The sequence below is a fragment of the Ornithorhynchus anatinus genome, chromosome 5 (genome assembly GCF_004115215.2).
Source record: "Ornithorhynchus anatinus isolate Pmale09 chromosome 5, mOrnAna1.pri.v4, whole genome shotgun sequence".
NCBI classification, from domain to species: Eukaryota; Metazoa; Chordata; class Mammalia; order Monotremata; family Ornithorhynchidae; genus Ornithorhynchus; species Ornithorhynchus anatinus.
Genome location: NC_041732.1, coordinates 50158472 through 50171502, shown reverse-complemented (window position 1 = coordinate 50171502; position 13031 = coordinate 50158472). Strand labels below are relative to the sequence as shown.

Here is a 13031-nt window from a genome sequence, read left to right as displayed (position 1 = left end):
AGAATAATTCTACCCCCTTGCTAGTTAGGGGTGTAGAGTATTATCATGGGGAACGGGCTGGATCAATTACATTTCTACTTACAAGCCCATTACATTCTGTGAGTTTGGCATGGGATCTGCAGTGGCCCTGAGGTTTTCCCTAACAAAATGACAATGGAATATGAGCTCAGATATTTTTCTCAGCCCCAGAGGTGACTAGACAATGTGACTTAGTGGAAAGAGCACGGGCTTGGGAGTCAGAGGACATGAGTTCTAATCCCGGCTCCGCTACTTGTCTACTGTGTGACCTTGGGCAAGCCACTTCACTTCTCTGTGCCTCAGTTAGCTCATCTTTAAAATGGGGATTAAGACTGTGAGCCCCTTGTGGGGCAACCTGATGACCTGGTATCTACCCCAGTGCTTAGAATAGTGTTTGGCACATAGTGAGTGCTTAACAAATAACATCATTACTATTATTATTATTAATACCCTCTCTTTTCTGCTCTTCCTTTTAGGCCCAGCACACCCACGATGCCATCACTGAGGCCGCCCAGTTGATGAAGGAGGCTGTGGATGACATTATGGTCACCCTGAATGAAGCTGCCAGTGAAGTAGGCATGGTGGGCGGAATGGTAGATGCCATTGCAGAAGCCATGAGCAAGGTGAATCACAGACAACCTACCAACTTGTTTGAGCGTCTTGATTTTTGTTTCCTGTTTAGTTGCCCTTTTAGAGCATGGTAGAGCCCTTTCTATTTTTGGTGAACTGTTGATTAATCAATCAGTCAGTCATTGGTATTCATTGAATGCTTACTGGATGCAGAAGACTGTTCTGAGTGCTTGGGAGATTAAAATATAGTAGATTTGGTAGACATGTTCCATGCCCACAAGGAATATACAGTCTAGAGGAGTTATTAAATGCTTACTGTGGGTTAAAGCACTGCCCCATATGCTAGGGTAGATGCAAAAAAATGGATCCAGTACCTCTCTTCCAAATGGGGCTCAAGATCTTGAGAAATACGAAGGACTGGGATCGTATCCCCATTTTACAACTCCTGGCCAGTCTACAATCCCACAACTAAGAAATTATTCATACAAGCCTATCTTAACCCTTTCTGGAATTTTCTATTGGAGGGCTATAATATGGTTTTAAGGATGATGAACAGGCTTTAATTGCTGATTTAGCATAGATTGGTTTGTCAAACCAGGAAATGAGTGTAGCTTGAAACTAGATAGCTCAATAATGAGAATAATTATCCTCAAACATTATGCAGTATTTCACATGTTCCAGATAAAATAGTTAACTTCCACTGGGATATTAGGATTCCATCGAGAGTCCTGGAACATATGTTTCCAATCAGAGCCTTGGATTACCTTCCCACGGTTGTTTCTCAGACTTCCATTTGTTCAGCTTGAGAAAAATTGAATATAACCTTCTCCCCAAAAGCCAGCCAGTAAGTGTACTCAGTTTACAAAGAGATAGGGTGCTCAAGTACATTTGGCTGCAAGGCTAAGAACATGCTGTGGGATGTACCTTGGGAGGGCATTGGATGTTATAGTACAGATTATTGATAAAAGAAAATGGAAATATATCTTTTCTTCCTTTGTCTGACAGTGTGTGTACCACCCAGAGAGCTCCCTTTTCCAGACCAAAATAATTGAAAATTTTCCACAGCCTTTCCTAGTTGAATAGTCCTCTTGTCTTCACAAGCTACTTAACAATACCAAGATAAAAGGTTTTTCATCTTAGTTCAATATGTGCAAATGTGAAGATTCTGCACTTTAAAAAGTGAGGATTCAGATGATAACTAATGTATTTCAAAGTACTTTAAGTTCCTGAGAGACAAGGAATAAGAAAACAGACTTTTTGTCAATAAGTTTTTGTAACTGAGAACCTTGAATTGTTAATAGTATAGCATTGTTTAGAAGAAGGTAACAAACTAGAAGAAATGATATTGCAGTGAATACAGGACACTCTACTGTCCTGTGATTCTGTAACCTAATTAAGCCTTAGCAACTAATTGGATTGTATATGGTTCAAGAATACTTTTTGTCGTTTTTATTCATGAAAATTGGATGCCTGTTCTAGAAAGTCCACATTATATTTTTTTGGTCCACTTCTATTTTCTAATATGTAACCAATATTCACTGAGAATCATCAACCTGAAAGTTCTCTGTCAATCAGTCAATCATATTTATTGAGCACTTAATGTCTGCAGAGCACTCTACTAAGCACTTGGGAGAGTACAATATAACAGACATATTCCTTGCCCAAAAAGAGCTTACAGTGTAGGGAGAACCTGACTAAATAAGAGGTGTAAAAGAAGTCTACTTTTGTTTTTTAACCTTAATTCTTAGTGCAAAGAGTTTTAGCATGCAACCTGTGTTTTTAGTCTTCGCCTTGAATCTGAGGGAGAGCAAATTGCGAAACAGTCCCATTTTCTGGGTAGCAAAACCATTGCAAAGTTATATTGTTTTATCTTCAGAATTTGTAATTTTGTCTCAATCAATTTGTCATCAGTATTGGTGGTAACCCGTGTCGTATTACAGTTATTTGCAGTGTCCTTGAAACTTTTATAATTAATCCCAGGTAATCATTTATGCCTGTTGCCCCTTTTTTCCCCCCTCCATACATTGCTTTACATCTGACTGTGGGAACAAACTAAACTTCAGTACCACAGACTCTATGTACATAACATAAATCTGGTTGTGACAGTTTTGCTTGTTCATGCAATCTCTTCCCTCTGTCTTTAGGCAGCCTGAGATGTTTATGAGTGAATGTCTCTCTTCATCATCAAAGATATTTATTGAATGCTGATTGTGCATAGGGCACTGTGCTAAGCACTTGGGAGAGTACAAATCAGTAGGTTTGGTAGATATGTTTATTAGCCACAATCAGCTTACAGTCTAGAGGAGCGAGTGCCAGGAGTGTCTGCTCAGTGCAGAGAGAAATGGGAAACTACTGTAGAGTTTTGAGGAGAGCATACTTTATTACTTAGCATTTTAATGGATTTCCTCACATTTTGTTAAATGTTTTGTGAACAGTTTTTCTTTTCATATCTTCTTCAACCCCCCAGTGACTTCCATTCTTTTCCTCTGTCCCCAGCTGGATGAAGGCACACCTCCAGAGCCCAAGGGAACATTTGTTGACTATCAGACTACCGTGGTTAAATATTCCAAAGCCATTGCTGTAACAGCACAAGAAATGGTAAGGGAGATGGACAGAAGAAACTGGTCTCAACTAACGTTGCCATTTTGATCCCACTTTCCGCCACTGAGGAAAGTCACGTTCTGTGCCAGAATGGCATGGATTCCATGCATTATGCTGCAAGTCACATGCCATTCCATTCCATCCCAGGGGGCAGAGGAAGCCTAAGGATGTAGTTGCAGACTTCTCTTCTTTTTTATAGTATTTGTTAAGCGCTTACTCTGTGCTAGGCATTTTAGGTACTTTCCTAAGTACTGGGGTAGATACAATCTAACTAAGTTGAACAGAGTCCCTGTCCCACATGAGGTTCACAGTCTTAATCCCCATTTTACAGATGTGGGAACTGCAGCAGAGAGAAGTTAAGTGACTTGCCTAAGGTTACACAGCAGACAGGTGGTGGAGGTGGGATTAGAACCAGGTCCTTCTACCTCCTAAGCCTGTGCTCCATCCACTAGACCATGATGTTTTTACTGTAGGAGTCCCATCCATTGTTGCCCCCAGCTTGCCTAATGCAGCAGCATCACTAGTGCAGGATCCCTCCTCCAAAACTGATGCCTCCTGAAAAAAGAGATCCTAGGAAAAGTCATACAAGAAGGAGTTAAGGAAAAAGAGAGACTAAGGGAAGTCAAGAGACGTAGATAGGGTGATGCGTAAAAAAATGGTGTTGATCGATATCAATCAATCTGGTATTTATTGAGTCCTTACTGTGTGCTGAGCACTGTGCAAGACATTTGGGAAAGAACAATACCCTAGAGTTTTGTTGGGTTTTTTTTAATGGTATTTGTTTAGCGCTTACTGTTTCTCAGGCACTGAACTAAGCACTGAGTTAGATACAAGATAATCAGGTTAGACATAGTCCCTGTCCCACATAAGGGCTCACGGTCATAATCTCCATTTTACAGATGACGTAACTGAGGCACAGAAAAGTGAAGTGACTTGCCCAAGGTCACATAGACAAGTTGTGGAGCCGGATTAGACCCAGCCCCATTGGTAGACAAGTTCCCTGTCCTTAAGGAACTCACAGTCCAGAGGGGGAGACAGACATTTAAAAAAAATTACTTTTAGGGGAAATAGAGGAATTGGCCGTAAGCTTGCAGCAGGTCCCCTAAACAAACATTGTACCTCTAGTCCTTTCTCGGGAAAAACCCTGTGGGTCAGAGGCCAAGATCTTGTTCTCTCTGGTACACACAGAGTGAGAGCCTCATTGTGAGTCCGGGTCCGACGTGATCACCTTGTGTCTACCCCAACACTTCAGTGCTTGTAAGAGAGAAAACACTATAACAAAAACCACAATCATCATTATTAATACTTGGACCACTCTGTCATCAGACTTTGCCAGCTGTCTTAAAGCATTTTGTCGTGTGGACTTTTGTCCACTAGAGGCTGAGCTAGGATCGAGAATACCTTTCCCCATGGAACACAAAATTGAGTTGGAACTCTGCATGAAGTTTATTGACAGAGCCTTTTAAGACAATCCCATGGCCCCTATTAAAAAGGAGAGGGAAGTAGCTCACCCTAACGCAGCAGGAAAAGTTGGGGAGACAGGGTGAAAGCAATAATTCTCATGTGAAATGTTTAATTGAATGTAATGTAAGCAAAGTCAAGCTGTTCTCCTGAGACTCACTGCTGAGGTCAGTGGACTAGAGGTAAAGGTTGGAAATGGCTCTAGTGGGCCCCTCAGCCCTGCTGAAAAATCTCCACAAGCTAAGTGCTGGGCTGACCTATAGACCCTTGACACTGAATCATTGAGAGCAATCCCAAACCTTGGGCTTAATCTCTTTGGAGACTAGAAAAGCATATCCTTTCAATTGGTGAGAAGTCTCTGGTATGTTTTGGGTCCTGCCCAACCTGCATTATGCTACAACTTGGCATTTGGGTAATTCTCCAGCTACCCCCATTGCTTTTGGGCCTAATTCAGAAAAGGAATGTCCATTTCCATGTGATAACAGAGTAAGTGTGGCTGAGCCCCCATCATTGGACTGAAATCTTGCGATAATGCTTGGGTAAATGAATGCAGTGTGTTTAGAGCGTAACTGGAGTGTTCTCTCATGCTCTTTTTTCTGAAAGAAACCAACGATGTTTCAAAAAATGTCGGGGCCGGGGGTGGGATAGGGAGGAAATGACAACTTTTATTTATTGCCATCAAGAATAACAGCAAACAGTCACCTTTTTGGGTAGTAGTGTTAAAATTGTATTTTTTGCCTGGAAGAAAAGGGAAGAAATTCATTTTACCAGGCAAATGTTTTCTACAAGCACAGGGATTTGAAGGAAAAATCATGAATCTCCTGGATGCAAAAGGTGAAATGTGCTCATTTGGGGCTGCATTAAACTGAACTGTGAATTCTTGGAAGAAACTGGATTATTCTAATTGGTCCATTCTCTTGGTGCTAGCAACAGAGCTGTCCATCCATTTTCTTCACCTCAAACACTCAGTTGATGTGCTCTTTTCCTTGGCCTTATTACTATCATTTTCTCTAAATCCCATATGATGTCTGATACAGGAGTCAGTGTCCCATGTCCTGACACCCCATCCCATCTCCTGGTGGGCTACAGTGATATAAAACCCAGACTGGGCTGACCCTCTCCTCTGGGAATGAGCACCCTAGGCTCCAATGTGGGGAAGACCCACAACTCAGCTGAACCGATTCTCGCTTCTACAGGAAGACACCCGGGGGCCTTGGAAGCTGAGGAAGAGAGGCATGTATGTGGAGTTGTAGTGTCGACTGTAGGACGTCCACCTCTATATGATGTATCACAGTGGTGCCACAGTCAGCACGATTCCCCTGGCCCAGAGTCTTGAGCCAGGACCACGCCATCCTAGCTTACCTATTCTACGGTTTCTTTAAGGCCCCGCAGAGCTCGAAGGGCAAGGGCTCGGCTGGAATCTGACTTCCTAGGGGGAGTTTGCAAGGTGCCCTGGGGTTAGGTGAGTTCTTTTCAATCTCGACCAATGAGGGAGTACCAGCCCGGCCAGGGTCCGGAGAATATTTCCACCTCTCGACCCTGGTTACTCTGCAGGAAGACAGGCAGAGATCGGACTCTCCCAAGCCCTTAAACACTGCTCAGTCGGTCTGGGGAAAGCACCCGGCCCGTCCTCTTGTCTTTGCACTGTCTAGAAGCTGAGCATGTTACCTGTGCAGCACCGTCCGGGCCTGCTGGCCTGAGAGGAGATCAGCTACGGTGCCTAACAGCATCCTGGGCTGCCAGGGCCGTGGCTTTAATAAAGCATGTTTGCCTGGGTTTGGCTTGCACAATTTGGTCTGGAAATTGTAAGCTTTCAAGTTGGCACTCAGAGAGTTAAAGAAAACAGTTGGCTTCTAGACTCTTAACAAGTTATTCTCATGCCTTTTTTTGTGTGTGTTTGTGTGTGTCTTGCTTGTTTTCTTTTTCCAGATGACTAAGTCGGTTACTAACCCGGAGGAGTTGGGAGGACTTGCATCACAAATGACCAGTGACTATGGGCATTTGGCTCTCCAGGGCCGAATGGCAGCAGCTACAGCTGAACCAGAGGAGGTCTGCCATCTTAAGACCTCTTTACCTAGCAAACACACGCTGATGCCGATGTCTGGAGTACTCTCCAAATGTGACGCCATGAGCGCCATACTGAGCCTTGTCTTCCCCAGGCTCTGACGGTGCCAGAGAGCAGCATTTCCCAGGACCGATTGCCTTTCCAAAGTCCCACAAGGATGAGGGCTATGGCCATCTGGCCTGGGAAATAAGAGTCTCTGTTTTGGAGTTCCTACGGTCCTGCGAAAATGAGTTTGGTGAACGTGCTCCCTGTTGGAATCTCTCTGTTCTGCACGGTGGTACCCACTCCCTAAACTTAATCCATTGTAATAGAAAAGCCGCTGGCTAGCTTGATATTGGAAACAGAGACCAGGATTGTGCCTCTTCAAGACTCCATTCTGTTTGCTCAGAAAAACACAGACCCTTTCATTTCATTAACAGAATATAGCCCATCCCCAGGGGTCCTTTATTCCTGTAAAAAAAAATAACACCAAAGAAAAATACTGAAATGGGCAATGCCAGTCAGAAACAAAATAATATCCAAAACAGTCAATTTCTTTACACCCTTAAAATTTGATTTGGCCTTGGTTCTCCAAGTTCTTTCTAAATGTTAACAAATCCACCTGACATTATATAAAGGGTAAGTACAATGCAGCATGTTACAAGATTCAGACATAAAATCCTATGTCCCCACTAACCTAGAGAACTACCCAGAACACCACTGTGTGTTTGGTTTTATGTTTTCAGATGAGTTAACAGAAATCCCCAAAGTTAATGGGTTGATTCAAACCTGCAAAAGAATCCCACTAAGTTTGGCTAAGGTAAGGGTGGCCAAGCCTCAGGCGCTGAAAAGCTACAGACTTAAAACCAAAACAGAATACGGCCGAGAGCTGCAGAACCAAAGAATTATGATAACCTGAGTGGTGAGGAGGCTTTCTGGGGCCAGGATGGTGGCAGGCAAAAGACAGTGGGGGCGGGGCTTGGCACCGTGTCCTTTCCTAACCCTGGCGTATGCGGGCTGGGGCACCGCTGCCTCCTGTGCAAGGGATGGAGCGGCAGCAAACTACAGCTGAGAGCTACAGCAAACAACTAATAAAACATCCAAAGCCTGGCTTTTCACAGTGAGCACCATGGCAAGTGAGCCACAGTGGGCCAGCAAGCTGCTGTAAGGCCACCCCTGGGTGGGTCAAACCTCCCGGTGGGCCAAAACCTGTTGTTACGGTGAAAACTAAGTCTTCTCCATCTTCAGGAAAGCTGAATAGGAGGGAATGGGAAGAATTTGATTAGGTCCTAAAGGGAGAACTTCACTAAAAGGGTTACCGCTCAAGTCTAGACATCTATAAAGATGGGTCTGGTCCCTGTTGGTCATAGGTTGGTTTTGATTTATACATGCCTGAAGCAGAGGGCTGGACTTCATCGGGTGCTCTATGAATTCATGAGTTAAACTTAATGTTAGTTGAAGACATTTTCATCGAGGCCATCTTAAGGAGGTCTTCAGATGATCACCTGAAGGAAGGTTTTTAGCAATAAACACCCAGAAAATGATGTTTAAAAATCCCACCCAGGTGTGGACTGGGAATCCAGAGAACCGGCTTTTACTCCAGCCCTGGCTTTCTGTGTGATGGTGGATCAATAACTTAGCCTCTTCGGGCCTCAATGTCCTCATCTTTAAAGCAGAGATAGTAATACCTGCCTCTTCTTATTTCATAGTGATGCTGTGAGGATAAAATGAAATATATGATGTGAAAGCGCTTGGAAAAATAAAGGCACTGTACAAAAAATATCATTATCATCAGTCAGTGGTATTTATTGAGTGCCAACTGTGTGCAGAGTACAGAACAGTGCTTAGGGGAATGCAGTGCAGAAGAGTTGGTAGATATATTCCCTGACCTAAGCTTAGAGTTTATTATTATTGTTGTTAAAATTATTACAACTATTATTATTACTGTCTGTAACTGTAATACGGCTATTAATTTTTCTGTACATTTCTGCTCTACATAACTTTTAGATATTGGCATTTTCTTCACACTTATCTTAGTTTTCACTCTGAAGTCAGACAAAAAAAAAACCCCAAAATACTTAAAGGGAAAAGAGCAGGGGGTAGAACAGTGGTTTGCTAAGGCAAAGTCCTTGTGGGATCTTGCCAGGCAAATATGGTGAGGAGGCCAGAATACGGAGGGGCTGTGAAATGGCTGAAACCAAATGGCTCACTGACCCACTCCTCCAGGTTCAGGAGAAGCACCTGGAGGCGGTTTAGGGATGCCTCATGTTAAATTACAAGGCCCCTGAGCCACTTTCCACAGTCAGTGACTCATCCCAATCCTGAATTGCAGTTCTTGGGGCAGTAGCCGAATTCCCAGGAAAGTTTTCTCTTCCATATCACACTGAAACCAGAGCTGCTGGGGAATTTGAAGGGCAGTGGAATTGAGAGGGCTTTGCTTTCCCCCATAAACTCAGTTCTTTTTGACCCCAACTCCTAAATGTAATTCTGGGGAAAAAAATGATCCAGTGACTACATTATTGTCTCTAAAAAGTGTAGATGTAGGCTTACTCCCTGCTTTGAAAAGGCAGGAAGTTGTATTATACTTCCCTCCCAGTGCAATGCCCTCTGCCAGGTGTCAGCAACAAATTGCTACAAAATTTTGCTCCCATACCCTTATTTCACACATGGGAAAGTAATTCATTGCATCTGTTATTCTCATCCACTCGTGACTTTCTTTCAGTTTTTATCTGCATTAAATTGTAGATCTAGAGGGGACGCTGGAGTTAGGATTTTCAAAAGGAACCTCCATTTTACAAACTTCACTCTCACTAATTCATAACTTTTCCAATACTGTCCTGAACCTTTTGGTCTGATCCCATCCCAAGGGTAAGGTGTGAAGAGAACTTCTGCTGTTTAGTTTAATCTTTATATGCATCTAGGGTGCAATGGATTGTTTTTCCCACACTGGCCTTATAGTCCCTCTCTCGGGGACAAAACTCCCCCCATCAGTCTTGTCTTCTGTGAACTCTGCAGGGCAGAGAGACATAGTGATAATCCACTGTGACCAGCGGGGCACACACATGTGCACACACGCACCATCCCACCCCCACTTCTGTAAATCCAAGTTTTGGTGAATCCCCAGTTTCTGGCCAGAAGCCATGCATACCATACGGCCCCTACAGTCACCCCTCAAAGTAACACCATCCTTTGGATCTCCAACAGGTCAGACTACCGGAACATGAAACCAGCCTGGTATTTGTGTCCCCCTAAGTTTGTAGCACAAACCGATCATTACTCCGGCACTCTTTTCCTTTCTTCTGTGACCCTCTCCCTTGCAAACCCTGCATTCATCTCCTCTGACTTATTCCCTTTGCTGATCTCAGACTTCTGCCATGCTTCTTTCCTTCAAACACCTGACAGTTTACAATGATTCTAGTTGGGGACCTGAATGCCCTCAGTAACTAGTATAGATATGGGTTCTTCCTATGGCAGCTCCTTGTTCTTGGGATTTTTTTTAAAGGGTATTTGGTAAGCGCTTACTATGCGTCAAGCACTGTTCTAAGCACTGGGTTAGAAGTAAATCATTCAGGTCAGAGAAGCAGCGTGGCTCAGTGGAAAGAGCACGGGCTTTGGAGTCAGAGGTCATGGGTTCAAATCCCACTCTGCCACTTGTCAGCTGTGTGACTTTGGGCAAGTCACTTAACTTCTCTGTGCCTCAGTTACCTCATCTGTAAAATGGGGATTAAGACTATGAGCCCCACGTGGGACAACCTGATTCCCCTGTTCTAAGCACAGTGCTCTGCACATAGTAAGTGCTTAATAAATACCATCATTATTATTATTATCCTTGTCCCACATGGGCTCACAGTATAAGTAGGAGGGAGAAGAGGTATTGAATCCCCATTTTACAGTTGAGGTGCTGAGGCACAGAGAAGTGAAATGACCTGCCCAAGGTCACACAGCAGGAAAATGGTGGGATTAGAACCCAGGTCTTTTGCCTGCCAGGCTTGTGCTCTTTTCACTAGGCCATATTGCTGAATCCATGCTTCCTGCGAAAGGAGCAAGTATACATGACCCTTATAAAAGTAACTCTACTGCCAGTCTGTTCTATCCTTCCGGATGGAAGCAAAATAAATGAATCAAAACTCCCCCTGTGTCCCTAGTTTTCTTGAGGAAGGCAGGTGTATGAGAGATATCCTTATTATTGAGGTGGCCTGATTTAGAAGAGGAGAGCCTGTGATTGTTTCAGTGCAGATTAAAAATCACCAGTGATTTTTCATAAAGTCTTTGGTTGACTCTTAAATGATGGGCAGCAGCTTTTATGGAGTGTGGATTTGTCAAAACAATCCAATTTATAGTTCTCAAAATAATGATTAGTGATGTTGAGCATAAATTAAGTAATTGCATAACAACTGGATAGCTAACTACATATGGCAGGTTTATTGTGCAGAGTGAAATAAACTGATATGAAACAGACAGTGCTGGCCCGTAGAGTTGGAAATTAGATAGGGGAGTTATTGGTATCGAGTGACTAGCAGGTCTCCATTGTAAAATGGTTTTCACCACATGCCATGGATAAAAGCTATTCACATGTACACATATAAGAACTCCTGTGAAATAATTTGAGCACCTTCCTTGAAATCCTGGAAATGGCAAAACCCAATTCTTTGAAGGGGAAGAAAAGTCATGCCCATGATGCGTGCAATTAAATTACCTTGGAAAGTTTAAGTATGCAATCTATGTAGTCCCTATATTGGAGTATAACAAATGCTTCCCATCCATCCCGTCACACTATACAGCCCGGCAGGCAAAACTTTTCGAGCAAAGGCCTTGTCAAATGGAGAGATTTTCCATTTGAGTGAGAACTTGGTGCAAAAGCAGATTTTCCTGTTCCTCATCCTGTCTTTCCTCCACAGATCGGATTCCAGATCAAGAGCCGGGTTCAGGATCTCGGGCATGGCTGTATCTTCCTGGTTCAGAAGGCTGGGGCTCTTCAGATCTGCCCCACAGACAGTTATACTAAGAGGGAGCTGATAGAATGTGCCCGATCGGTCACGGAAAAGGTGAGTCGGGCATTGTCCGCTCAGGCCACCTGAATCAAAGTGGGGAGGGAGAGTGTGGAAAATATTAGTAAATCCTCAAACTTGTTTTAGTTAAAAGTTTCAACCCTCAGACCAAATCGATCCCAAACCTCTAGTCAGTCAGTCAGTTGCATTTACTGAGCATTTAATGTGTGAAGAGCACTGTACTAAGCGCATGGGAGAGAAAAATATGAGACACATTCCCTACCCAAAGCGTGCTTACAATCTAGAAGCAGCTACATTGATGACTGAAGTTGCCTTTCACCCTAGAGAGTCCTGCCGTTGCCCAAGGATAATAGAGCCTTCCTTCTGTTTGGAGAGGTTGGTTCCCACAGTGACGGTAAATCCAGGAGTGTGAGTGTCACTTCAAGAATCTCTTCCCCTTGTGTCTCCCTCCTCCCGAGGCCTGGCGGGACACATTGCAAGAGGACCAGAAGGGAGAGCGAGTGCAGCCTAGGGCCCTACACAGTGAGTGCATGGCAGCCCCAGACACCACAGCGCCCTCCATCCTTCCAGGAACCACTGCTGAGCATGATGCTCAAGAGTAGCTTAGCAGATGACAGGGGATCTTGTCCACTTCCCTTAAAAAAAATTAAAAATGAGCAAAACCTGAAATTGGGTGACCATCCATCCAACTGCAAACCGGCCAGAGCATATCAGAGCAGGGTTGTTGTAGGCAAGGGCAGTTGTTTCTGGAGGCAGTGCTGACACTTCTGGAAACCTAATTCATTCATTCAATAGTATTTATTGAGCGCTTACTATGTGCAGAGCACTGTACTAAGCGCTTGGGATGAACAAGTCGGCAACAGATAGAGACAGTCCCTGCCGTTTGACGGGCTTACGGTCTAATCGGGGGAGACGGACAGACAAGAACAATGGCACTAAACAGCGTCAAGGGGAAGAACATCTCGTAAAAACAATGGCAACTAAATAGAATGAAGGCGATGTACAATTCATTAACAAAATAAATAGGGTAACGAAAATATATACAGTTGAGTGGACGAGTACAGTGCTGTGGGGATGGGAAGGGAGAGGTGGAGGAGCAGAGGGAAAAGGGGAAAATGAGGCTTTAGCTGCGGAGAGGTAAAGGGGGGATGGCAGAGGGAGTAGAGGGGGAAGAGGAGCTCAGTCTGGGAAGGCCTCTTGGAGGAGGTGATTTTAAAGTAAGGTTTTGAAGAGGGAAAGAGAATCAGTTTGGCGGAGGTGAGGAGGGAGGGCGTTCCAGGACCGCGGGAGGACGTGACCCAGGGGTCGACGGCGGGATAGGCGAGACC

General features: G+C 44.0%; 1 protein-coding gene across 3 annotated transcripts in view; it reads left to right on the top strand.

Annotated features, from left to right (window-relative positions):
* The window catches only part of TLN2 (talin 2), a 488673-nt gene that overhangs the window by 406008 nt on the left and 69634 nt on the right, over positions 1-13031 (top strand). For all 3 annotated transcript variants that reach the window (XM_029064739.2, XM_029064741.2, XM_029064740.2), the window contains 4 exons: positions 495-641; positions 3085-3186; positions 6580-6699; positions 11593-11739. In XM_029064739.2, coding sequence (XP_028920572.1) covers positions 495-641; positions 3085-3186; positions 6580-6699; positions 11593-11739 — 516 coding nt within the window. The remainder of the gene's footprint in view (positions 1-494; positions 642-3084; positions 3187-6579; positions 6700-11592; positions 11740-13031) is intronic.